The sequence below is a fragment of the Cottoperca gobio genome, chromosome 22 (genome assembly GCF_900634415.1).
Source record: "Cottoperca gobio chromosome 22, fCotGob3.1, whole genome shotgun sequence".
In the NCBI taxonomy this organism is placed as follows: Eukaryota; Metazoa; Chordata; class Actinopteri; order Perciformes; family Bovichtidae; genus Cottoperca; species Cottoperca gobio.
The window spans coordinates 19,292,870-19,320,030 of NC_041376.1; the positions used below are offsets into that span (position 1 = coordinate 19,292,870).

The window sequence follows — 27,161 nt, forward strand, 5'->3', positions numbered from 1 at the left end:
GATGGCTGAGTTTCTCACCCTATCTCTAAGGGAGACACCAGCCACCCGTCTGAGAGAATTATTTTTCTTCACAATCTCTCACTCCATTGCCCCCTCACTTGTGAACAAGACCCTGAGATACTTGAACTCCTTCACTTGGGGTAAGGACTCATTCCCTACCCAGAGTAGGCAATCCACCGGTTTCCTGCTGAGAGCCATGGCCTCAGAGTTCGAGGTGCTAATCCTCATCCCAACCGCTTCATACTCGCCTGCGAACCGATCCAGTGACTGCTGAAGGTCACAGATCGATGGTGCCATCAGGACCACATCATCTGCAAAGAGCAGCGATGAGATCCTCAGGCCACTGAACTGCAACCCCTCTCCTCCACGATTAAGGCTTGATATCCTGTCCATGAATATCACAAACAGAATTGGTGATAAAGTGCAGCCATTCGAGCCCGTGGGTACCCTGCAACTGTTTCCGGAGTCCTCCCGGATAACATATCCCGGAAGGACTCCTTCTTCAGTCGGACGGCTTCCCTGACCACTGGGGTCCACCAAGGTGTTCGAAGGTTAACGCCCCTTGAGACACTTAAGACCTTGAGACCACAGCTCCTCACCGCACCTTCAGCAATGGAGGTTTGAACATCATCCACTCAGGTTCAATGCCCCCAACCTCCACAGGGATGCCTGAAAAGCTCCGCCGGAGGTTGAAATGGAAGATCTCCTGGACAGGGGCTTCTTCCAGATGTTGCCAGTTCACCCGCACTACCCGTTTGGTCTTACCATGTCTGTCCAGAGTTCTCCCCCACCCCTTGATCCAATTCAATCAGTTGAAAGCTCCGCCCCTCTCTTCACCCGAGTGTCTAAAACATGCGGCCACAGATCAGATGATACGATCACAAAAGCGATCATTGACCTTTGGCCTACGGTGTTCTGGTACCACGTACACATATGAGAATCCTTATGTTCGAACATGGTGTTCATTATGGCGATTCCATGACTAGCACAGAAGTCCAAAACAAACGACCGTTCAGGTTTAGACCAGGGAGGCCGTTCCTCCCAATCACGCCTCTCCAGGTGTCTCCATTGTTTCCAATGTGCGCATTGAAGTCTCCCAGCAGAACTATGGAGTCCCCTACTGGAGCTCCATACAGGACTCCATTCAGGGTCTCCAAGTAGGCTGAATACTCCAAACTGCTGTTTGGTGCATAGGCACAAACAACAGTCAGAGAAGGTGGTGTGATCCAAACGCAAGATGGTTTCTAGTTTAGCTCTGTTTTTGGTCTATTCCAACTTCTGAGGGAAATATCTGGATCTTTAGCTGCTAAATGTTACACTATGTTTACCAGCTAGTGTGACTGTCCTCTGTTAGGTGCTGGGCAGGTAGTCTACTTTGGGTTTTAGTGTTTCTTCAGTGTAAACAGCTGCCTGCTACAGCCAAAACGACAACATGAGAGCTGTGAGAGGGACCAAAACAATAATGATGTTGGCCGGACAACCAAACAATGAAAAGCTGAGGGGAGCTGCAGATTCAGGTGATAATTCTCTGTAGGTTCATCCCATACGAGTTACCCCTTTCATGTTTTTTCTTTACATTGTCATTTGATACATTGTTATAAGAAAACTATTGTATACTAAAAGGTATATCTGCAATGGGTTAGTGTGGTCACACTTGAAGGCTGTCATAGCCTCTAACTGGTTGCATTCCACTACTTCGCTGATCTCTATCTTAGAACTCTGTGTAGCTGCGTCTCTTTGTATTCTTGATGAAATTAATCATACAAATGGGGATTTAAACCTTGCCCATTTTCACACCTCCACACCCCTGCAGATTGTAACAAACTGAAAGCCCTCCGCTCACCCCTCCCTTTCCAAGTGTCTGGGATAACCTACAGTCCTTCAGGTGGCTCCAACACGTAAGGCCCTCTCTAGAGCCAGAGTTTGGTTTGTCCATTCTGGGCTACGGTAGAAACATGGCGGACTCAACTCCCTATGTAGACATAAAAGACTCATTCTAAGCTAACGAAAACACAGCTATTCTTACTTTCAGGTTTCAGGTTTCAGGTTTTTAAAAGGGATTTAAAAGCGCTTTCAGCCATGATCTCCTCAGGCAGGACTTTCTAGAGTGTAGGAGCCCTGACTGCAAAGGTCCTATCACTTTTATGTATGTATCTGGACCCTGGATGCGGGAAGGGAATCTTAAGAAAAAAATTAAAATCAGGTAGTCAGTGTAAGGAAGTGAGGATTGGTGTGATGTGGTCATGAATTAAAATCCTAGATCAAGGATTTATAGTAATATAATTGACTATTTAGGAAGGCATGAATAACGGAGTCCAGATTTTTGGGAGAAAGAAATGAGAGAGAGCTTTGAATTGTTTCTGAGATGATGAAAACCAGATGAAAACATTGATTCAACAAAAAATACACCAAGATTGCTGCAATGCTGAGTTAAGGACTGTGACAGAGACCCAAGACTGTTTGATATTTGGATGATCTTCTTGACCTATAATAATTTTCTGTTTAAATAGCCTAGTTGTTTGTAGTGTCACAACCTAGATAGATCTGAGTATTGTCTGCCTAAAAATTAAAACTGATATGTCCACGTAGGTGACCGAGAGGGAGTATGGAAAAGAGAACTGGACCCAGCACCCAATCATTGAGGCACCCTACTGTGTAGCTGACCTGTCTTTTAGGTAGAACCTAACATACTGTTATTATTATTTATTATTTATTATTTTTTGTTGTTGTTTTTACCTTCAATTTCCCTAAAACGCCATGTACCCAGGGAGCAAACAAAGCCATGTAAATATAAATGTTATTCAGGAGTGTTAAACAAATGCAACGGTAAGAAGTTTGAGATTAAAACTTTAATTGGTGTTAAACACAGCCGCCTATCAGCATTGCGAAACAATTTGAACTCTTTATTTATTTATTAACCTTTATTTTACCAGGATAGGTCTCATTGAGATTAAAAATCTCTTTTTCAAGAGAGTCCTGGTAAAGATAGGCAGCAGCACAGTTACAGACAAATCAAAACAGTCACAATCACAACACAATCACAATCACAATCACAATCACAATCACAACATTAATCAAAGCATTTACACACAGTGGCCTGCTTCAATGTCGTTCAGAGTCGCTTTAAGTCTGTTTAGAGAGAACAGCTTTCTGAGATTCAGTTCATTTTGCAGCTGGTTCCAAGCAACAGGAGCAGCGTAGGGATGGGCGATACTGCAAAACTTGGTATCGATCCAATAACAAGTAAATACAGGGCCAGTATTGCAGATACCGATACGATACTGTTTTTGAAAAGCCTCTGCCAGTGACTTCTGTCTCGGTGATGGGGGTCTGGTTGTGGTTTGGGGATTCACCTCTTCCTCCCTCCGTTTACTTTGCAGCTCGGATTGCTCTTTTGGGTGTGTTTTTAGATGTTTGTATACATTTGTGGTGATGCAACAGTACGTTATTTGTTTTCTGAAGACATCGCAGCTTGCAGTATTTTGGTCTGCAGCCGAAAAAAATATCACCAAGCGGCGCTCCTCTTCTTCTCTGCCATAATATAGCCAGCAGTATGCCGCTGAGTGACGTGACTGCACTTGTCAACTCCTCAGTAAGGAAAGTAGCTATTGGCTGTCCTAAAAGTCACTAAATGACGTCTTCGCCTAATTTGCATAATCATTTGCATGTAATTGTAACGGACGTTGTAGGAGAGAGGAATAACGTTGCGGGAGAGACAAAAAGTGTGTAAAAAACACCCAAAATATGTTTAGAACTACAAATTATTTTTCTTCTGTTGATTCTTGTTTTTTTTTGTTTTTTCACTTCTCAAAATAAAAAGTTGCTAGATTTGTCACTAGTAGCTTTTGACAAAAAAAGTCGCCAAGAGAATTTGAAAAGTCGCCAGATTTAGCTAGAATGTCGCCAAATTGGCAACACTGACCATGAGCGAAGTAACTGAGAGGAGTGGTGTTTGCACATGCACAACCACAATGATATAACGGGAGTTGTGTACTGAACGTAGAGAAGAGAAACTGAAACTTAAGTATCGATCTCATCACGCATGTATTGATCAATACCGATACCAACGTTGGTATACATCAATATTTTAGATCGATCCGCCCACCACTAAGAGTAACTAAACACCCTTTTCCCCAGTTAAGTATGGACTTGGAGTCTTTGGAGTGAAGCCGATAACATCCACTACATTTTCGATTAATTTAGATCCTTAAGTAAGGAGGAAGAGCACCAAGAATAGCCTTATAAATAAGGATGTGCCAGTGTTTCAGTCTACGGGTGGTCAGGGAAGACCATCCAACACAAGGGTTTTTATGTTTGTTATAAATCTCAGTGCACCGTGGTAGACGGTATCCAGAGAGCTAAGGCACTGAGACGATGCTTTCATATTAACGACATCTCCATAGTCTAGCACAGACAGAAACGTTGCAGAGACTAATCTCTTTCTGGTCTTGAAAGAAAAACAGGACTTGTCTCTAAAGTAAAAACCTAATTTTATTCTTAATTATTTTTAAAGTTCTAAAATGTGAAGCTTAAAAGAAAGAGAATCGTCAATTATAATACCTCTTAAGTGTTCCAACGGAAAATGAGAAGTCAACAAAGTAACAAGTCTGAGGAGCTGCAAAAATATCCACGTTTTTTAAATACACAGCCTGAATCCAGCACCAGTGATGCAGATGTTAGTTCTACTACTACGAGGAGCCAGAGTGCAGCTCGTCTGCTGCTGGTCCAAGTCCCGACCAAAGCGTTAGTTATTTATGATTAATTCCGATTAGTTTTATTCATAGTGTATCCTGGGAAACATGCTTTCGAGCAGTGGTGGCTGAGGGGGGCAGCGCTGTTTTTGTTTTTTTCAAGCACCCCCAACGTTCTCTGAACGCCCCCGTTGAGAAACCCTGCTATAGGAGATTCATTAGAAATGTCAGTTCTGTTGCTGACCCTTTGCATGTTTTTACCTCTTCAAAGGTTCTCTTCAAATGGACCCCCCAGGCTGACACTGCCTTCCAGAGACAACAATATGCACCTGTGTGCCTACCTGTCGTGTAACCAGCGGACAATAATTGTAATGTGGGCAATAAAGAACTGTTAGCTGTGAAAGCTGCACTCTATGAATGGAGGCATTGGTTAGAGGGGGCAGAGCAGCCTTTCTTAGTCTGGACAGACCATAAAAAACCTAGAATACATCAGAAAGGCTAAACGCCTCAACTCTTGCCAGGCCAGGTGGACTTTGTTTTTTAGTAGGTTCCACTTCACACTTTCTTTTCGCCCAGGTTCCCAGAACCGCAAGCCAGATGCTCTGTCTCGTCTTTATGACCCAGAACCACTTGCCAAAGAACCCGAAACAATCCTTCCACTGAACCGTGTGGTCGGAGCAGTTCCTTGGCAAATAGAATCAGACGTGAAGCAGGCTAATGTTGTGAGCCTGGCGCCTAGTGAGTGCCCAAGCAACAGGTTGTTTGTCCCCTTGTCTCTCTGCTCCAAGGTAATCCACTGGGCTCACACATCTATGCTCAAGTGCCATCCAGGTGTTAGGCGGACCATGTTTGTGATCAGAGAGCGCTTCTGGTGGCCTGCCATGGAGAAGGAGGTGGCGGAGTACGTAGCAGCCTGTCCGATGTGCGCCCGGAGCAAGACCTTGTCCCGGGCCCAGGTGGGCCTGCCACAGCCGCTGCCCGTTCCCCAACGCCCCTGGTCTCACATTTCTATGGACTTTGTGACTGGACTTCCACCTTCAAAAGGAAATACTACGATTCTGACGGTAGTGGACCGGTTCTCCAAGATGGCTCACATCATTCCCCTCACCAAGCTTCCCTTGGCCAACTAAACAGCAGAGGTCATGATGAACCAGGTATTCAGAATTCATGGTTTTCCTTGTGATATTGTGTCCGACAAGGGTCCACAGTTCGTCTCCACTTTTTGGAAAGAGTTTTGCCGACTCTTTGGCGCCACCATCAGCATGTCTTCCGGCTACCATCCTCAATCCAACAGCCAGTCAGAGCGGCTTAACCAAGAGCTGGAGACCACCCTACACTGTCTCGTCTATCAGAACCAGGCCACCTGGAGCGACCACCTCACCTGAGTTGAGTTTGCGCACAATACACTTCCCACAGCTGCCACGGGCCTCTCTTCCTTTCATTGTACTAATGGCTACCAGCCCCCACTGTTTCTGGCCAATGAGGGAGAGGTCACGGTGCCATCGGCCCATGCCATAGTCAGACACTGTCGCCGGATATGGGACGGTGCTCGGCGGGCCCTGCTCAGAAGCTCAGCCCGGATGAAGGCCGCAGCTGATGGCTGATGTGCATCGCAGGGCTGCTCGCATCTACAGACCAGGCCATAAGGTCTGGCTCTCCACAAAGGACTTACCTCTTCACGTCGCCTCCAAGAAATTGGCTCAAAGGTTTGTGGGTCCGTTTCCCATATCTAAGATTATTAATTCTGTGTCTGTGCGCCTATGTCTCCCCAGGTCTGTGAAAGTTCACCCCATATTCCACGTTCGCAAGGTCAAACCCATGCTTGAGAGCACACTCGCCATCGTCAGTGTCTGCCCCGCCCCTGATTGTTTCCACCTGTACCCGCTCAACCCCTGTATAAATAGTCCTGTCTTCCCTTGTCTTGTGCCAGTTCGTCTTGTCATGTCCCAGTGTATTGAACCAGTGTTTTAGCAGTATTTTAAAATTTTTTGGTATATCCTCCTTGTGAGCGTTTTGAGTTTGTGCTACCTTTTTTGCAAGTAAAGTATGTTATTTTACACTTTACATCTGTCTCTGGTGTCATTGAGATGTTAGAGTATACACATATACTAATGGTATAACATACTTATTCTTGTCTACTTTATGTCATATAAGACGAGAAAAATAATGACATGCACTTACGGCTTCTTCCCTGCAGACATATTATGTCCATGTGACGAGAGTGACAAATGACACAAATAAAGTACCCTGTGCATTTATATTTAACCAGAAAAGGTCTAAAGATTTAGTCTCACATCTTTCACAGAGTGCACTGATCCTGCAACATTTGTTCAAATTAGTTCAAGAAATTACAGTAAATCTGGATGCATATTTTTTACAGACAAACAGACTGTGTCATCTGGCCCAATAAATCACCACAATCCCTGTGGTGGCTGTAGAACTGGCACATAGATTAACTATTCATAATGGTGGTGTGTCTCTCTCTCTCTCTCTCTCTCTCTCTCTCTCTCTCTCTCTCTCTCTCTCTCTCTCTCTCTCTCTCTCTCTCTCTCTCTCTCTCTCTCTGGCCTTATTCAAAGTGTTCTAATTAATCAGCCTTAAATAGATGGACAGACCTACATAACTGACTCAATACAACTACTCATACACCATGTACTATTTAATACACAGATGGCACCGCAGGCTGCATGTACTGGTGTGTGTGTGTGTGTGTGTGTGTGTGTGTGTGTGTGTGTGTGTGTGTGTGTGTGTGTGTGTGTGTCTTAGAAAAGTACTGTAATCTTAGAAAAATAAAATACATGATGGAAAGGTTGTAGTTATAGAAGTTTTGTAACATGGCTGGGCAATTAACTTGCGTTAAACAGATTATTTTTTGATATCAGTGAAAACGCATGACCTTTTAAAAGAAGTTAATCCTTAAACTGGAGTTTAACTTTCCAAATAAAAAGCAGGTTTTGGATTCTTCATTTATCTAGGATAGATAGGATAACAACTTTGGTTTTACACTTTTTTGCCATCAGTAATGATGACATTGATAACATTTTACTAACCTTAGCAATTGCTGAGACCTGGGAACAATATTTCATCACTACAACAGGGAAAGAAACATGAGCATTCATACAGGTTCTAAACAAGGAAACCATTTAGCTCTCCTTTATTTGAAGGAAAAATTGAAAGTCCACACATCTGAAATGTTGCTATAATTGAACAGAAAAACTACTACAGGCTTTGTGTTTATAGACCTGACTTCTTTTTAGCGATCTTACAAGATCTTATCAATTTATTTGTTAAGTACAATGTTATTACTACCAGTAGGAACGATGTGGTCCTTAAATAATTCCCATATGTTGCTATTGAGAGCAAAGATTAAAGCTGCTTTTTTATTTTATTTTGCCATTCGGGGGCAGCCGGACAAGCTCTAAACACGACATTGACATATACCTTGTAAAGTTGTTATTGCTAACATGTTTGCCAACAGTTGCCTATGTCATACCTGTCAACATTGGAATTTCAAAATAAGGGACATTTTTTTCAATGTATTTTTCGCCCACATTTTAACAGCTCTCAGCCACCCAGCCCCTACCCATGTAATGTAAATGTAAACACATAAGGGACGGGTATATATTCAGGAAATACATGTTTATTTAAAGTATGTATTACTTGTACAGACATGTTTATAAGATTTATGTATTTTATTTATTTTATTTATTAGTTAATATCATCAATTTATTTGATCATTGATGAGTTGTGTGGCTGTTGTTTCCCCCGACGAGGACTTCCTTGCGATGACAGAGTCGGGAAACATGTCCGCAACACTGCGACTGAAATCATCGCAGAAGCTGAAGGCTACATTATTTTTGGCATAAAGCATTGACATCTTTCCCTCAGCTTTGGTCACATGGTTTGCCTCCGACACAGTTCTTGTCACACATGAAGTCATTGACAGTGAATATTTTTGTGCCTCTTGGCGTGCTTGTTCTTGGACGATTGTTCATGCTGGCGAACATCGCTTATTCCGCCGTGTGCGATGCTAACATCTGAATGGCACGCTTTACAAAAAGCACGAGTTTGCCCAACTCTGCTTTTTAATAAATAAGGGAAGGTCTCCTCTCATTTGTTCAGGTACTTGCATAAAGTTTTAACTTGTTTGGCAGGTACAACTGCGTCTCCATCTATCTCCCGGTCACCTTGACTCTCATCCATATGCTTTCGTCTTCTTCTGTGTGTTTACTGGCGTATAACATTTTTCAGCTAAAGTTAAACATAATACTGCCACCTGCTCTACCGGAGGACACTTTACACTTTCTTTAATTAGGCCTTCTTTTTTTTTGAAAGGTTAAAAATACGGGATAATTACGGGAAAATATTTAAACGGGAGGAAAACGGGATAGAAGTAAAAATACGGGATAATCCCGGGAAAAACGGGAGAGTTGACAGGCATGGCCTATGTACAAATTCAACACACACAGAGCAACATTAGCATTCATTTGGAGTTGTGTTTCTGGCTACCTGATGAATGAACTTCCAATTTTCTCTCTCCTTTTAGCTCTGTTTTGGTCTCCACCAACTCCTGAGAAAAATCTCTGGCTCTTTAGCTGCTAAATGCTCCACTATGTTCACCAGCTGGTCACCAACTGTGTAAAACAAACCAATTAATTAAAAGACAATAAAACTTCAGTATTGCTGGGGCGGATTGTAGAGTTTGTGGTCATTTTCTGTGGTTTTCTGAGTACTAGAAAACCCTTTCACATTACACAAAGTCATTGTATCCATTGTTAATATATACAATATTGATTACTGCAGCTTTAAGCTTTGTTCAGGGTTCTTTTCTTTCGTTTGATTGTATTCATGTATATTATTACATGGTAGCCTCTATAGTAGTGTAGTAACATCCAAGCATGTGTAGAACAGAATTAAGATAGCTGAGACAGACACCAAACAGGCCAAAGTGAGTCACATTCAACATCAAGTTTAGTCTTTATTTGTACATTAATGCATTTCAACAAGGCTTGGGAATATGGCAAACAATAAGATTTCACATAAATTATCTTTATATACTAAAAAGTCCTCTCAGGTCTTAGTTCTTAATCACCACTAAAGTTTAACAGTGATCAGCGCTTACATGAACAGCAAAGTATTACACGTATGGCCTGATATTACTGACTTTTACAAGTCAGTAAAGTAATTATCCTTAATATATCACAGTGAAACTAGATGCTTTGCCACAGTTTAATACAAGCGGAAATCAAATATTATTTTATTGATAAGAAATTGTACATAACTGGCTCATTCTCTCTTTTGGTCCAGTTTGTGAGCTAAAGACAAACATTCCTTCCATCAGACATATAAAGCAGTAGGGTTAGAAAATTCCAATAGAAACCAGGTTTCCAAGTGCTACACAGCGTAGTGCCAGCGTAATAGAGACAGGTTATACAGGTTACATTTAATGTAAACGGCTTTTTTAGAATGAGATCTCAGTAGTTTAATAAATGTGCTTCACCATTTCTACAACAAGAAGCAGTCAGCTTCAGATAAACAGCACAGCTGATCAAGATGCCAGAGCTGGCAGAGAACCATCAAGAAACTGCCTGGAGCCCCAATGTTGAGCTGCAGGGAAGAAACTGGCTCTACAAAACCATGTTCCAATGCAATCTTTCATATAGAATAAAAAGTAGGAGATATGAGATTTCATCAGTGAAAATCATGTTTATCATGACACGTGAGACAGAGACTTACTACTTTCAAATAAGAGCTAATTCTGTCATGTTTCTACAAGATACACTCCTTGATTTTAATATTGCACTCAGGTTCACTGTATGTGATCAACTAATGGCAATGTAGGTGGAGGAGAGAGGCCTTTTAAAACTAGCGACATTAGCTTTGGTGAAGATGATAGTCTGTGGGTCTGAGGGACGAATAGATCCTCACAACCAACTCGCCAATAAAAGCATAAAAGGCCCTACGCTTCACACTATGAAGCTCTAGGTACCCTCTAGCATCGGTTTTGGAGTGTCTGGGATGGTGTGTCAATTTCTGCTTGTTGGTGGACGTTAACTTCATTGATGAGTAATGTAACATTTAACTTTTGGTGCTCAGTAACTAGAAAGGTATTGCAATTACTTTTTCAGTGAGTAATGATTCAGTCTCAAGTGACTTACAAGTTGTAATGGATTTGGCGAAGGCTAACAACATCCTATTGTGTACATCTGGTATTGGTACATCTTCCTGCATAAATGTGTTTAATTAAATTACACCAAACTGATATACATGAAACAAACTGGAAATAATAAAAAGCACAGGGTTACTGTTTGGTTTCTCCTGTAATGGGAGCTTAATAGGGGCAAATGTGTGCCCCGGGGACCCTCTAACAGACATCCGGACATGCCAAAATGTCCTCACAGCTCACTTTTTAGATTTTGAAACTGCTGACTTTCAACAGGAATTTGGGGTGCTATTGGGTGTTATAACAATATCTAATAATGTATATTTAATGCATTTTGACATGTTACAAGTAGTCAGAGACTGTGGTCATTTTAAACCTTCGTCAGTCATTAGCTCAGTACTGGTTAACATTCACTTCCTAGCTTTAAAAATACGGATGCATGCTAATGAAGCACATTATTCATCCATGGATGTGCTTGTAAATCTGTGCTCGAAATCAGCAGATGATATTAAATAATAAATATTAATAAATCTATCACTAAACCAGATGGATGCATTTACGGCTCTACCAAATGGTTTACACAGAGTATCATCATTAAGAATAAGGACTGGGGGAGCATTTCAATGTTCATAATGGCAGTTAAAGCTGCACAAGGCAACAGTTCTCATTTTGCGTAAAAAACTGAAAAAGAATACCCCACCCATTTTACCCCATCATTCGCAATCAAGAAATATGGCTGTAGCATCCCCACAATAGATTCACACAAATTATAGTGCCATCACTTTCACTCAACAATAAACACACACTAAGACACATTTACTTGACTCGGAATTTGTCATAATCCAAACAGTTACCTCTCACTGACCAATTTGAAATTTAAGAGCATATTTAAAATAGCATGACTACACCTGCTTAAGAAGCAATTTGTACCAGGTCATAACTTACCACATAGTCTTTCATAACCACATCACATTGCAAGAAGAATTATTATTGTTTAACTGACAATAATTTGTCAACCTGCCACTTTCCCTTTGTCACATTTATAATAGGATAACATATCTGATAGCACTGTGCTCTGGGAAGTTCTGTATTTTTCAAGTTAATTTAATCAGGTCTAAGATAAGTAAGTAAAGTAAAGTGTCCAGTATCAACACTTAGCTTAACATGAGCACTGCAGCTGGCAGCCGCACAATGGGCTGCAATGTAATCCTGGGTAATTGCCCAGCTTTAATGTATGTTCACAACAGAAGTGCTTGTTTTTGCCACTGACAGGCTCATGTTTTTATCATAAGTAACTGACAACATTATCGAAAGGACCCTACAGAGAAACGCTTTTCTTTAGCTTTTGCTGGATCAAGACTGTTGAAGAAGTCTCGTTTTGAATCTCGCAAAAGGGTTAGGCCTCATACACATAGTCAAAATCAGCTAAATATTCAACCATGACATTGAAATTATTTTAGATAACACTAAGCTATGCCCTCTGTACTCCGACAGAACAAACTCTTCAGGGAACCATTGTCTTCAGGCAACAAGTCGCCTTTCGTGAGATTTTAGAACAAGACTCCTCGTTGAGCGAGACCTGGTTAGACATAATAACAAACAGACCATATCCAGAAAACGGTAAAGAAAAACTTTGTATTATTGTGCACAATTACCACAAACGATTACATTGCAGCGCTCTCACTCTATACTGGACTTATTTAAAAAATTGCTGTCCCCATTAGTAACTTGGACACAAAAACATTGGAAAATAGGGTCCAGGTTTAAAAATACACAAGTTACCCTTTAACATCAGTAAATGATTACCACAGTGACATTAGTATACTTACTTAACAACTTAACCACCGCTGGGATGATTGGCAGCTCTACCAGTCTCCACACTGCATTTTACATTGTGTGCCACCAACATGGATTTGAAGGATAATCTTCTGGATTGCTTCACTTTCAGCGAAAACAGAGCTAACACTTTCAAATGTTTTCACTGTGACGAATGGTGGATGTGAATGAAAGGCAAATGGTAAAAAATATCATCTCCAACATGTTTATCCTCTTCACTAAAGCCAAAGAGGTGAGGAGAGACAGGAAGCAAAGAGCATTATGGAAGATGAAGTCACTAGCACTAAAAATACAACTGGTGTGAGACAAAGGCTGTCAATCATCTCAACCATGGTCTCATTGTTTATGGCAAGTATACCAAGATACCTGATGATAAGTTGATGTTTAAAAAAGTTACACTTGGAACCTCTAAAAGACTGCATTTACAATTAGTATTTGGCGGTAGGCCTATAAATAAAATGAAACTCAGCCATTATTATGCACATCACTCAGGCAACACTTTCCACATACGAAACATATAGTATAGCATCAATCTATAAGCATATTGCTCAATTATTACATTCACAATTTCAAATCTAATTGATAAATAAAACATTTAAATTAAATGTTATTACTAAATCCTTCCATTATTTTTTCATGTTGCACATTCATCATATACTGTATAGATATTTTATATTCTATATTTCACTCTATAATTGTCTTTCAAAATATATTATTGACACACTGTTAAATACACTGTAAAGCTGGATGTGATTATAAAATACATTGTACACTGTATAGTTGGACCTCTTTCAGTTTTTAAAGTATACAGTATATATATATGAAGTAGTATGAGCAGGTGTTAAAGTGAGGCATTACATGGGCAAGGAGGTGTAATTTGATATAAGGCCTGAGACACATTTACATTGTTTGATCTTTGTAAAAGGTTAACACAACGGTGGAGTTTGACAGACATTTTTTTCTCCATCTGTAACCATTTGTATGTGTTATTGTAACTGAATTCAAACATTGAAATAAAGTTTAAATACAGGTAACCAAGCCAAATCATTGAGAATGCCTCATATGTGAAATATGTATTATGGTGGATTTTCATTGTAGTTGTGTTTATCCTGTACAGTACATTCAATAGCATAAAAAACCCATAGAACTATTCTTGCTTCTTATTTAGATAGAGAGTAATGTAAACATGTAACTACTAAATCAACCCTGTTTTTCAAAATGTGACTGTTGATTACCCATTAGTGTTCTATCAGTGACCATATTTCCACATACTCCCAACCTGAAGGTTTCTGTTCAGCCTGAGTCTCACATCATTTTAAACTTAAATGGATTATACTGATATTGTGTAAATGCAACAATTAACTAGTCTTTTATGCAGCCTTTAGTAGGTCATCAGAAGGCAATGGCAGCAGCTAGATGCAAAATTCAAGCAAATAATCTGTAGTTCCTTCAGCCTATCAGTCTCTACAGATCAAATAGAAGATATTGTCTACCTTTTGGCAACACACACCCTCCCAAATGGTTGCACAAAATTAATTTCCTTTACAAATCAACCAGAAGACGATGAAGAGGGTGACGATGATGAAGACGATGAAGGGGAGGGTCTGTGGGTGTCGCCCCCTCTCAGTTCTGTGAACCTTACCAATGGTGATGATGTCACTTCCTTCTCTTTCTCCTTTCTGCTTCCTGTGCAGACTGACCTCTGGGCTGGTCTAAACTGCCAAGTCACCTTTGTTGTTGACGACTGCTCTACTGTTGCTGCCCGTTTCACTGGTGTAGTGACATGCTGAGTTGCCATGGGAATAGCTGATGCATCTGCCAGGCTGGTGGTTACCCCGGTAACTTTCCTTGCTATGCCAGTGTTGTTTTTGTCCTGTTCCGCGAAGAGCTCACTCAGCACTTCATGTTCGGTGGTATCGCTAAACAAGTCCCAGCGCGGTTCAGCTGGCAGCCGCTTGGACCGTGCTACACCACCAGATTTGTTACCAGCAGAAGAGATTTTGGAGGAGTGACTGGGATCGGAGTCGGACAGGTCTGAATCCCAGTCACTGTCTCCTGCCACCGAGCCACAACCCAGTACTGAAATATCAACAGGGCCAGATCCTGAACTCTCTGAGTCTGACTCCCTGGAAAAACACAATACACAGAATCTGATTAAATATTGAACTCCAGTATTATTGAAGAAATCACGGGCATTCACAGGCTATCACCAATCGGTGATTGAACTTTGAACAAAGCACTCTTTATATTATTGAAATAACAAAGCTTTATTATTAGTGCTACATTTTTAAAACAGGGGGAGGGGAAAACACACTCACATTTGAATTAAAAGCATTCTTTGAGTTAGTAATGGAAATGAGATGAATGATAGCTGTGAATCAAAGCATGCTTTTATATGGAAATATAAATATAATCAGGATATATGGACAATTTAACAGTATGTTAAATTGGGAGTCATTGTATTCAGATTAAACACATCTGAGAGTGCCCCCAGTCCTGGTCAGCAGTTATTCTCCCCTGCTCAAAACAGTCTGGGCTAAACCCTATCTGCCCTTCCTGAGATTGTCTGTAAGTTTGCATTCTCCAGGGCCCTCCCGAACTTCTCCAACATATTAACTTTTTGCATTTGCAGTCCTTTTGGCTTCCTGATACTTGTACTGCTTCAGTCCCCTAATCCAAAAAAAAAAAAAAAAAGACTCCTTTCTTAACAAGGGCCACTTGGATTTCACATGCCTAACCCTTACTGGGATGCAGGAAAAAGTCTTCTGGAAGTGGTAGTTGGAATCGTTGCAGACAAGGATCTCAATCTGGCATTCCCAGAGTGGAAATGGAATGTGAGATTGACAGATGGATTGTATCAGCAGTAATTTGGATGCTGTACTGGACTGTCACGGTGAAGAGCGGGCTGAGCCCTATACACAATTTATTGGTCGATCTAAATTCCAGTGCAACCCTTACCTATAGCCATGAGCTTTGGGTAATGACCAAACAAAGCCAATGACCCCACTGATAAAGGGTGGTGGGTGTCACCCTTAGAGACGGGGGGAATAGCCAAGACAGCTAGAAGGAATTAACTGCTCCACTGTGTTGAAAGGAGCCAGTTGAGGTGGTTTTTGGCATCTGATTAAGATAAAGGTATTCCAGACACATCTAGCTGGGAGGAGAGCCTGTGGAAGACCCAGAACACACTGTAGGAATCACACATCCTATCTGGGCTGAACCCTCTTAGTATCCTTCAGGGAGAGCTGGAATACATGGCTAGGGAGGAAGATGTCTGGGCTACTTTACATAGCCGACTGCCACTACGACCAGGACTAGGATACGCGGAGCAAAAAAAGGATAAATGGATTTGTAGCTCAATTAACATAATTGCTTCTCTGACCCTCACTGAACTACAAACAATGTAATGCAGAGCTACAGTGAACACAAAAATACACTTACCTGCCGCTGTACGGTGCGGTTCCTGCAGGGCCCAGTAGGTGACAGGCTGGAGCAGCCAGGTAGACAAAGCTGTCAGTACACAGAAAGTCTCCTTCCTCTGGTTTTTGTGGGATAAGATGAGTTGGCTTCCATTCTGTATTTGACTGATCAAAGTGTGTTTTCATGTCCGAATGTTGCTGTACACTGACGTGTTTTATACCATGGGTGGGAACTTCTGTCATTGTAGTGACGTCACCCTGGGATGCAGGTCTTGCAGACACAGCAAGGTAAACAAAGCTGTCCGACTGAACAAAGGGATCTAAGTCACCACAGTCCAGTCCTGAGCTTCTTAATTGCTTCTGATTTGGATCTAGAAGGTGTTTGAATGGTTGTTTTGAGGGAGACAGAGGAAGAGGGAAGTCACTTCCCATGAGGGTCACTTTTTTCCTGGGTGGTATAGCTTCACTTTGTGGGGCAGTTAAAGCCGTGGACTCCTCAATGTCTGTATAGTTGAGTGGGTTTTTAATGATTGAAACCGTGCCTATCTTACCAACCCTTCTTACATTCTCATCTTTCCCTCTCTCTTCATATCTCCCAATCTTTCCATGCCCTGCTTCTTCTTTTCCACTATCTCCTTCTATGTCTTCTTGCAAGGAGTTATTGAAAAGTGTAGGGTAGCACCACAGTAGCTCTGCACTCTCCTCCCTCCCCCATTCCTTTGACCCTCCTTCCTCCCCGTCTTTCTCCAGTGACGTGCTGCTGCTGCCTAGGTCAGAGCCACTGATTGGCTGGTCGCTGTCAGAGCCGGCCTCCTCCTGGCTTTGATTGGATAAGGAGAGGAAGACGCCACTGGAGTCGGACTCCAGCGTAAGGTTGGAGTCTGGAGAGCTGTCCTCCTTAATGGAGCTAGAAAAAAGATAAGGCAGTCAAATGACTGCTACATCCCAATATGCCTCCGTTGACTACTAATGCTCTCTCTCTACCATTGGTTACCACAAATTCCATCAACTTTTTCAGATCAAGGCCATTGATATGTTTTTGTCTCTCAGCCCCACAGAGGACTTTCATTTGTTATGCCTCTATTTGAATGCTAGCCCAGATGTCTTGGGTGATGGACATATTTATGAACACATTAGGTCTCTAATGTAGCTGACAACTTGGCATGGTTTGGTGTCTTTATTAGCCAGGAACAACATAACTAACCATAACAAGTTGATTGTTATATTGATCTGCTTAAACCAGATTTGGAAATGGTTTTTGAAACTTTGTACTACTGTTTATGTTGTTTTATTTGTGAGATTTAAGAATCTATTTTAGGACTGACCAAGATTTTTTACCATCTTTCTTGTCTAATTCATTCACTGTTCTGATTTACTGATTATAGTGTTGGACCACTACAATTAAGTTGATCTATATCATCCCAAACCTCAAGACATTGTGTGCATTTCATTTGCATTTACTTACTTTATATGTAAAATCCAAACACGATTAATTTTATACAGTTAGAAATCTTGACACCACACTGCATGAGCTACAGCTACACTACAGAGCCGCAAGTCAAAATTGGATGCTGATATATTTAATTGCTCTGTTAGTATAGCCTATATCAAAATATATAAAAAAAAAAAAAAAGAGAAATAAAATAAAAAAGGAAATTCAAACATTGTTGTTTAAATCAGCTTTGAAATTCTCAAAAACTTAAAATGCAAACCCAAAAAGCCAGTAAATATCAATGTATAATTCAAAAATGATGGCTTGAATTTCATTCTTATTTTATCTTAGATTTGAATTGAAGATCCAATGGTATTGTGGCCCACTGCATTTATAAACAAATATAAAGGTGACGTTATTCATTTATTGAGTATATCTTGGCTGAATCAAACCTGAATTTTATTTTTGCCCTTTGCGATGAACCTTCAGTCACCCAGGATCTACTGTATGTAAACTGGTAGAGAACATTTCAGAGGTAGTGCTGACAATAACCATTTTCGTGAACTTACCTTGTACCAACAGTGGAAGTCCCAGCAGATTTGGTCGACCAGTCAACAGAAGGTCTGTCTGTGTCTGGAGCTGGTGAGGCCATAGCACTGAGCTCCAAACTGACCTGGGATCTGCTCCCCACTCCTGTGAAATAGATCACAGATTCGACACAATTAAACATGAGAAATGGGAGATATAATAAAGAAATGACACCATTAAATCCCCTCCAGGCCAAGCCTTTACATATAGTGCAGGGGTTCTCAACTGGGGGGGTAGCAATATTTTTGAAAGGGAGGCATTTGCGTGTTTTTGGAGGGTGTTTGCTTTATCGCTATGCTATGTTGTTAAATCTGAGATTTGAAAAAAAGGGCGAGGCAAAGTCCTTGTAAGTGTAATTTTACTTGGCAATAAACCAAATTCTGAATTGATTCTGACCAGTGATCAGGCAACTTTGAGTTGTTTTTAGACTTTATTTTGCTGAGCGATAAAGTGTGGCTTGAACAAAAATAGCGCCGCCCCCCTCAGCCGCCACTGCTCGAAAGAATGAATGTTTTTCCAAGGATACACCATGACGTGGTTACAGATTTACAAGAGGGGTGTTCCTCTGACGGGCTTGGCGTGGCGCTCCCCATGTGACCCTTTTACAGAGCATTTGGACCTGAAGAAGCAGTTTACAGTCATACTTTTTTTGTTCCCTGGGTACATGGCGTATTAGTCAGTTGAACCTAAAAACAACAACAACCAAAACATATTTTTAAAAATAATATAATATTTATTATTATTTAGAATTGTTATTATGTAACTTCAATCTCACAGGATTTGAGTTTTTATAATAACATAATATAGCAGCCTAATAATAAGATTTTTTTTATTAGAGTTTAAATACAAAATTAATATAATGAATATGTAATATAAATAATAATACTAAGAATAATAATCAGAATAATAAAAACAGAATAATACTCAACATTAAAATACAATTAGCCTACATTTTATTTGATGGGGGGCGGTAAGGGACCTGGATAATGGATAGGGGGGCGCTGGCCCAAAAAAGGTTGAGAACCACTGATCTAGTGGCTGTTTGTTCATTCATTTATTTGTTTTTGTTTTTTTTATCTGAGGTCTTTCAGTGGGATTAGAAAAGTGACACACACACATAGGTTTCTGAAAGCATAATATTGCCAGCTGCTGTACTTAAGCCATCAAATCCAAATCTAAGTAATATGGTGGAGAGTGGGTACAGCTGAGGTAGGAAAAGTTTTGGACTAATTACTATCTATTAGTATATACATACATACATTAATATATATTCATACCTTAAGACTCTATACATAATTTGATCCTAGACTATGCCTCTCATGTTAGAGGATATTTAAGTAGGCCTGAGGTCAAACACTAACGTCTTGAGTGTCTCTTTTTCTCGTCAGATCAGCTCTCCAAAACATATAGCTCAGCTTTTAGTCTACGGGAGCTGACAGCCCACAGTTGCAAGATAAGAGTTAAGATGGGCCCTGTCTGTTCAGACTGGCAAGGTCAGGGAGATAACGACCCTTGCCCTAAATGAGACTGTTAATGCTATCTATGACTGTCTTACTTAGAATCTGTTGACTGGGATTCCAGGAGCCATCTAGGGGATCCATCTTTAGGTAAACAATTGATGGATTGCCTTGTTTAGGATTAATATGGAGGGAGAGCGGCTGGTCAGCAGAATGGATGGTAGCATACAATGTGACTGCATCTCTGTATTTGCTTGTACTGTTTATGATCTGTTCTTCTTGTACAAGATTCTAATAAACATTCAGCGTAAGACATCCCTTTGGTCTCCATCAGCTTCTTTGGTTTCAAGTACTCTGCTCATTAAGAATTTCCTTCACAAATCCAAACTTCTCTTTTAAATTCCCTTGATGGAACAATGAAACTCTCGTCCCCACTCCCTACTGTGCTGAGCTCAGTGTTTCCTTGTGGGGAGTGACTAGGTCAGAGCCTAGATGCCAAACATCAACATTGTACATATTCTATGCTCACATATTAATACACTCCACATTGACAGACTGAACTGTGTTATATTTACTGACTTTTGGTTCGTAACCACAGTACAAACAATTCAAGTGATTCAATCTTTGCACTTTGGTAAAGATGTTTTACAGATAGATCACAGATAAGTATTTCAATGGGGCTTTCAATTTTCTTCATGACATCACTATGACATAATCAGTGGCTTTATTCCCAGACATGACACAATTTCCATGACAAATAAACTGACCCCTATAAGTAAAATCAATAGAGGACCCTGTGTTGACCCTTGAAGATGTTAATGAATGGGAAATATATATGGGGAAAATTAAAACAAACATAAACATAAAATCCAAATAATGTCTACCTGTCAAGAGAGCAGCTTTCTCTCTCTGCGGCCCAGGGTGTGTTTGGTACATGTCAGCTCGTTCTCTCTGTGGCTCCAGCAATGTTTGGTATAAATCCTGCGTGTGCCTTTGTGGTTGGGACAGGTCTAGGTGTTCCAGGTCAGAGTCCAACTCCCTGGCTCTCCTTTCCAACTCTGTGAGGCTGAGCTCCGAGGCTGCAGAGGAGGGGGGGTGGGAGCCCCCAAAGCCAATTGGGGGCCGAAGAAGAGGCCACCGCTGAAGGGAGCCAGAAAAGGAATCTGTATCACCACCTCCACCCGCTCCCCCTTTCTCCCAGCCATCCTCCCACAATGTGTTGACCATGTCAAGGACAGTGTCCCAACTCTCTATTCCCCCTTCATCTCCAAATGTACCTCCTTCTCCTTCTCTGCCTGCCACATCAATTTCTTCTTTCTTTGATTTAGCCACAAACTGCTTCAACTCGTCGCTTCGCTCTTGTATTCCATCCTTAATCTTCATTCCTCTTTCCTGCACCATTTCACAAATTAATTCTACATCCCTTTCCTTTTTCACATGTTCCTTTATGTTTCCATCTTCTTGCACTTTCCCTTCAACCCTTCTCTCTGACTTCTCTCGTTTCCTGGTTTTATCCGACAGCCCCTCACTGACAATAGTCCTCTCTTTCTCCTCCTTTTTGTCTTTCTCTTCTCTCCTCTCCTTGTCTCGCTTCTCTTCTTTCCCCTTCCTCTCCTCTATCTCAGTCTTTTCCTTACTCAGCTCTCCTTGTTTCTCCTTGCTCTTGGATCTCTTGGGTTCTTCCTGCTCTTTGCAGACCCTCCAGTGCTCCAAGTTCTGCTCCTTCAAGGAAGCTCTACCCACCAAACTGCCCCCCTGTCCTGGTTCTGGATGGGAGGGCTCTTTAAGGGAACATCGTCCAACAATACTTGTGGCATTCATAATGGTTGTTAGCGGATTCTCTGAAAAGTGGCCTGGACATGGGTGGAGGTGAATATGCGGGCGCCTCTTCTCCAATGCTGACAGGACAGCCGGGAGTGGGGGGAGAATAGGGAGGTTGTGGAGTGCCCCACCCTGCCGAACAGTCCTCTTTCTGACAATGATTCGGCGAGGCCAGGTGGACTCGATGCCCTCAGTAGGGCCTGTTGACTCAAGGTCTTCAAATCCTCTGCTTAGGCGAGGGCTGACAAGGCCTGGACGGAGCCCTGTGGCCGTGCCAGGTCGAGTCCTAGAGCTGGACTTGGATGATTTGGACTTGTGGGACCTGGAACCTTTCTCTACATGGCTAGATTCAATTTTATTAATGTCCAAAGGCTTTTTCTCAGCCTGATCTGCAGGGGCAATATCAGTTTTATCCCTAGCCACAACACTTATCTGAGCTTTATCTGTAGTCTTGTTGCTGCTTTGGGTTTTACTGACAACCCCAGTATCAGTGTTACTTTTAGTCCCTGTCTCATTACTAACCCCAGTCTCTGGTACTACCTCAGGCTTAGATGTAGGAGAAATCTTAACTTCTGTTTCAACTTTACCTTCTACTTTGAACTCTGCTGGCGAACCAACCTCATTGTTAACTTTAGTTACACCTCCAGCTTCTGTTCCAGTCCTGTTCTCCACCTGACTTAAACTAGCTTTAGCCTCAACCCTTGCCTCAATCTCTGGTGTCATCCCCATACCATGTCCAGGTCGAAGATCAACTTTATCTCCAGGCTCAATCCTGTTCTTAATGTCAATCACAGATAAAGATATAGCCTCAGCAATAGGTTCATGTTTAGCCACACCCCTTACAGTTGTTTCTCCACTCCTTGTCCCTCCCCTGTATCCCTCCTTGTTCACAGTTGGAGCTATATTTTCTATCCCCACCCCAGACTGCACATTTCCTTCCAAATCCCGTCCCCCTGGTCGTGTTGTCACCTGGGAGCCCATTCTTGTTTCAGACCCATTTTTTATGCTAGCCCTGGATCCATTGTCATATTTGTTCCAACTTTCAGCTCTATGGTGTTCTTGTATTGCAGCCCTGATTTCAGCCTCTGACATGTTTCCAACTCCAACTTCACTTACTAACCTCGGCCCACATCCAGATTTGCTGTCAACTAACACTAAACCTACACTCCCATTGTCAAACTTTGAACCCATACCTCCACCTACATTTTCAGAGCCAACCTTTGACCCTGCTCGATTCCTACCCACAGCGCCAGTGCCCATTCTGGGGGCAGCACTGGGGGAGGGTGAAGGTGAGGGCTGAGGGAGCAACAGGGGTGTTGTGTCTAAAACTTGGTCGGGCTCCAAAAAGACAGAGTCTCTGTCTGTACGCAGGGGAACTGGTCGACCATACCCGAAGGTCCCAAAAGTTGATGTTTCCCTCCTCTCCCTTTCTCTTGCCCTCTCTCTCTCCAGCCTCCCCCTCTCCCTCTCTCTTTCCCACTCTCGCTGGGCCCATCCTCGCTCCATCTCCCTTTCTCTCTCCCTCTCCCACTCCCTTTCTCGTTCACTCCGGCCCCACCCTCCTCCACGATCCCTCATGTCCTGCTCAAGGTCATGAGCAGACAGTTGCACCAGCGGGGCACGGTAGGGGGATCGTCTAAGCTCGAGGGGTGGCGACAGCCTGAGGCTCTGGGTTTGGGAGTAATGCCTTGGCTGGATGGCATGGGGAGGGGAACATCGCAAACTCTGGGACTGACTGGGGCGAGGTTTGGCAGGGGAGAAAAATACCGGAGTATGGTAACCGGAGGAGAGAGGTGAGCCGGAGAAGGGGGAAATGAGGGGGGAGGTAAGAGAGGAGGACTGGCCCCCAGGGGGAGGGTAGTGCCCTGGGTTTAGGTACCCCCCTCCTCTGTCCATCATTTCAGTTGTAGTAAGCTCCAGACACTCCAGGTGTTTTGGAGGCGTCAAGACTTTCCAGGAATGTCGGCCATCTCTGCTCTTTGTACTGTCTCCATGGTGATGGTGGGGGTGATGGTGATGTTTTTTAGATGAGGAGGACGACACTCCCGGCACTGAGAATGACGACATGGAGGGAGAAACTGATCGGGTGAAACATCCTGGCGAATGGCAGCCACCACCATCAACATCCTGACCCCCAAGCTTCAATGAATCATAGATGGCTCTTTCATCCAGTCGGCGAACAAACGAGGGGTTTGGAGTTAGAGAGCGGGGCTGCGGATCGAACATGTCAGCAGGAGACCTGTTAACCCTCAGGGAACCGCTTGCAGAATAGCTAAAACTCCCCTCACTTCCAACATCTCGCCTTACGGACCCTCCAGAGTGATGGTGATGGCTGTCAATCTGTTGATTGATACACATGGTATCGTAGATGGATCGTTGGGGTATGTAGCCGTCTCCGTATCCCCCTTCAACTGTTGCGGCTCGCCCTCCCACTCCCCCATCCCCAGCTCCATGTTTCTCAAGGCAGCAGGAGCTCTTCCTGAAACACCCAGGACGGCTAAGAGGCTTGCCCATGATTGGTCGGATGGCTGATGGTGGGAGGGGTTGGTGGGAGGCACGTTTGTAGTTTGAAGAGTGAATTGTGAAATTGTTAATTTTACTAATACTGAAAAATGTTACTTGCAAAAAAAAAATCTGAATGTGCAGGATGCATGGCTGTTGGCTTTGAGAGGGCCAAAATAAAGAAAATGAAGAAATTTCAATTTCCAATTTTTTGCTTTTTCATTTATGATAAAAAACTGAAGCATATTCCTTCCATTGAAATGACATTGACATGTCAGGACATTCTTATGATCAAAGTATGGCACTGCTGCAAAAAAAATCCGCTTCTCAAAAGATCCATCACATAAAAACAATGTAAACAAGATAAAATCGCCAAATGAAATATCCCAAACGGATTTGAAAGAAAAACATGAAAATAAAATATGTGCAGTTTTTATGTCCACAGGGTTACTGTCCTTAGCTCATCTTCTCTCCAACTCTCTTTCCAGCATGTCTGTATTTGTGTTTATTCTGGTTGTTTATAGTTCTGGCTGTCTGTTTAGAGCCAATTAAATCTTTATCCAGTGGAGCGTTAGTCAGTCAGACACAAAGCGACAGAAAGGCCGAGCACAGTAGATGGAGGGTTGAATCCAGTCAAAGCTTCACCTTTCATTCCGACTGTGTGTGTTGATTACCATGGTCTGTCTGTGGAAAACAAAGCAAACAGCACAAGATTTGAACGGAAGACCGCATGAAAATGTCTCTCCATAAATGCCAAGTTTGTGGATATTAGCATATACAGTATTAAGATATTAGTTAACAATCACTGATATTCTTGCATGTCCAATTAAAGGAGAACTCCACCAATCTCATTTTACTTGCCACAAGAAGTATTACTCAACCTGTGAAAATAGTTTAATGTCCTTTGTGGCTCTGAATGGATCCTTATAAAGTCAGAGAAAATAACAATAATGTCAATAACCCTGAATACTGCGTTAGGAACTGTAGCTTTAGTTGGAACATGTAATATACCAACAGTCTTCATAACCTCAAGGGTTGTCACTTCTAAGGCAAGACAACAAAAGATAAAAAACCTTAAATGTACTTTTCCCCTAAAAATTGGGCTAGAAAATTAAGCTACTGAAGTCCTGCTTAGATATTACCTTTGGACCTTTTAGAAGTTATATATTAGGACATATACTAATTTAGTCTTACCAACCTAAATAGTGAAAAACTGTTCAGAGCCAAGACATTTTTTTTTTAAATGACTAAAATGTACTTTATGTAGAACTTTTCTCCTCAGGATCAAACATCAAGCTAAATACTGAAGCACTTGTTGGCGAATCCCCCTTTTTTTGTAAAAGTTATCTAAGAACATATAACATACCAACAGTTCTGACAATCTAAAATGTGAAAAAAACTGTCCATAGCCAACACAACAAAATATAATAAAAAGTCAAGCATTTTGAAGTTGGAGAAATGTTAATGCGATAGCCGGCACCAAGCAGCCTTAAAGCCCCATGCAAATTTGATGCCAAAAATAAAGCCAAGATGACGTCAGTATTCCTTCAAAGCTGTTCCATCCATCAATATGAGAGAAGCAAAATTCGACATTGTGAAAATTTAGTTTGATGTTGATGTTTCAGCTTTGAATGTACCTAACTGGTTAATCTACAGCAGCTAGCAAGCTAAGTCCAGCTTTGTAGGAGATGACAACAGAACTTAGTCTGATGATTAGCTCGAAACATTAGCTTACAGAAAGTCACCTATCATCACAAGAAAAATACATTTCATACCAAATTTTGACCAAAAAAGCTTGGCATCCAGCACACATACCGAGAGATCTCGAAACCTCGGGACGACACTGACTAATTTCACCACACTTACTACTTACTGGTTCAGAGGGAAATAAAATTAATAGAGGAATGAATAATCATACTCTTGTTCAAAAACTCAATTTAGACTTCTTTTTCTCACATAAAGAAAGAACAGATTGACATTCACAAATCGAAAAAAAATCTTTCAGTAGTCTTGAAGTATTCATACTAATCCCTTTAAATGTAATAGTAAAGAGTCAGAACTATCCAATTTGCATGTATTCGGGATGCCTTCCAGACAAATGTGTTAAGCTCCATCACAGGAGCCTATTGATAGTTGAATCATTCCTAGTCACACTATTATCTTGTCTATCAGTGTCACATCATTCTTAAGCATCCTCTCCTTCTCTCTTTCTCTTTCATCACTGCCGCTGCCACCTGCTCTATTTCCCCCCGATCAATAGAAAAGCCAGAACCTTATCAACATGGTCACAGTCATTAAAAGGCATCAGTCAATCCAGTCCGTCGATCTCAGTCCCATCCTGTTAATGTCTTGTCATTCTGCCTCAAATCAGCATCCTCATTTGTTTTTCTTACCGGCATCTCTGCCCCTGACGTTTCTCTCTCTCTCTCTTTATCTCTGCTGTTTTTTGCTTATTCTGATGCTCGTCTCACTCTCTCTCCCCCTCTTTCTCTCCCCTCTCCCTCTCTCTCTGCTGTGAATCATGCCTTCTGTCAGAGGAAGGTTTTTCTGACAAGCGCTCTCTCTGCCAACCAACACACCAACGCAAACCATCCTCCTCCTCTCCTTTTCATTCTCTCTCCCTTTTCTTCTCCTTAATTCAGCCTGCCTCTACCGCTCACTCTCTCCTTCTCTTCCCCTATCTATCTTTCTATCTCTCTCTCTTCTCCCATTTACACTCCACACAGCTTTGGGGCTTTAAGAGCTTTGGAGCTGCAAAGAGACCAACTTCTCCTCTCCAGCTGCTTCTTTTTTCTCTCTTCCTCCATCTCATCTCATCTCTCTCTTTCTCATTTCTCACTCATCATTGATATATTTCTCTCTCCCCCATTCTCTCATTCCCTTCTAGAATCTATCTATCTATCTATCTATCTATCTATCTATCTATCTATCTATCTATCTATCTATCTATCTATCTATCTATCTATCTATCTATCTCTCTCTCTCTCTCTCTCTCTCTCTCTCTCTCTCTCTCTCTCTCTCTCTCGCTCTCTCTCTCTCTCTCTCTCTCTATCTATCTATCTATCTATCTATCTATCTATCTATCTATATATCTATCTATCTGTCTATCTATCTATCTGTCTATCTATCTATCTATCCCACATTTCCATGTTTCAGTCTCCCACACTCTTTTTCTTCTCTGGCTCTCTCCATCCCTCTTGTAGCCCTCTCAGTTTGCCCTCTACCTCCCACTCTTCACCTCAGCGTTAATGC

At 41.8% G+C, this 27,161-nt stretch overlaps 1 protein-coding gene across 2 annotated transcripts; it reads right to left on the reverse strand.

Annotated features, from left to right (window-relative positions):
• Positions 1–9,649: 9,649 nt before the first annotated feature.
• On the reverse strand, positions 9,650–26,922 carry LOC115027182 (uncharacterized). Of its 2 annotated transcripts, none has more exons than XM_029460303.1 (5): positions 26,303–26,922; positions 20,471–24,593; positions 18,111–18,234; positions 16,132–17,016; positions 9,650–14,816 (listed from the first exon to the last, which is right to left on the reverse strand). In XM_029460303.1, the coding sequence occupies exons 2-5, from the start codon at positions 23,919–23,921 to the stop codon at positions 14,240–14,242; spliced, it is 5,037 nt and encodes a 1,678-aa protein (XP_029316163.1). In that variant the 5' UTR covers positions 23,922–24,593; positions 26,303–26,922; the 3' UTR covers positions 9,650–14,239. The 2 variants fall into 2 exon arrangements, with proteins under 2 accessions (XP_029316163.1, XP_029316162.1); XM_029460302.1 differs by having other exon boundaries at positions 26,182–26,922.
• Between the last annotated feature and the right edge of the window lie 239 nt (positions 26,923–27,161).

Excerpts from the sequence above, each read along its gene's own strand:
- LOC115027182 (XM_029460303.1), bottom strand. The coding sequence starts at position 23,921 with ATGGGCAAGCCTCTTAGCCGTCCTGGGTGTTTCAGGAAGAGCTCCTGC. Across the intron at positions 17,017-18,110 it reads ACTTCCACTGTTGGTACAAG|CTCCATTAAGGAGGACAGCT; the intron begins GTAAGTTCACGA and ends TCTTTTTTCTAG. Across the intron at positions 14,817-16,131 it reads ACCGCACCGTACAGCGGCAG|GGAGTCAGACTCAGAGAGTT; the intron begins GTAAGTGTATTT and ends GTGTTTTTCCAG.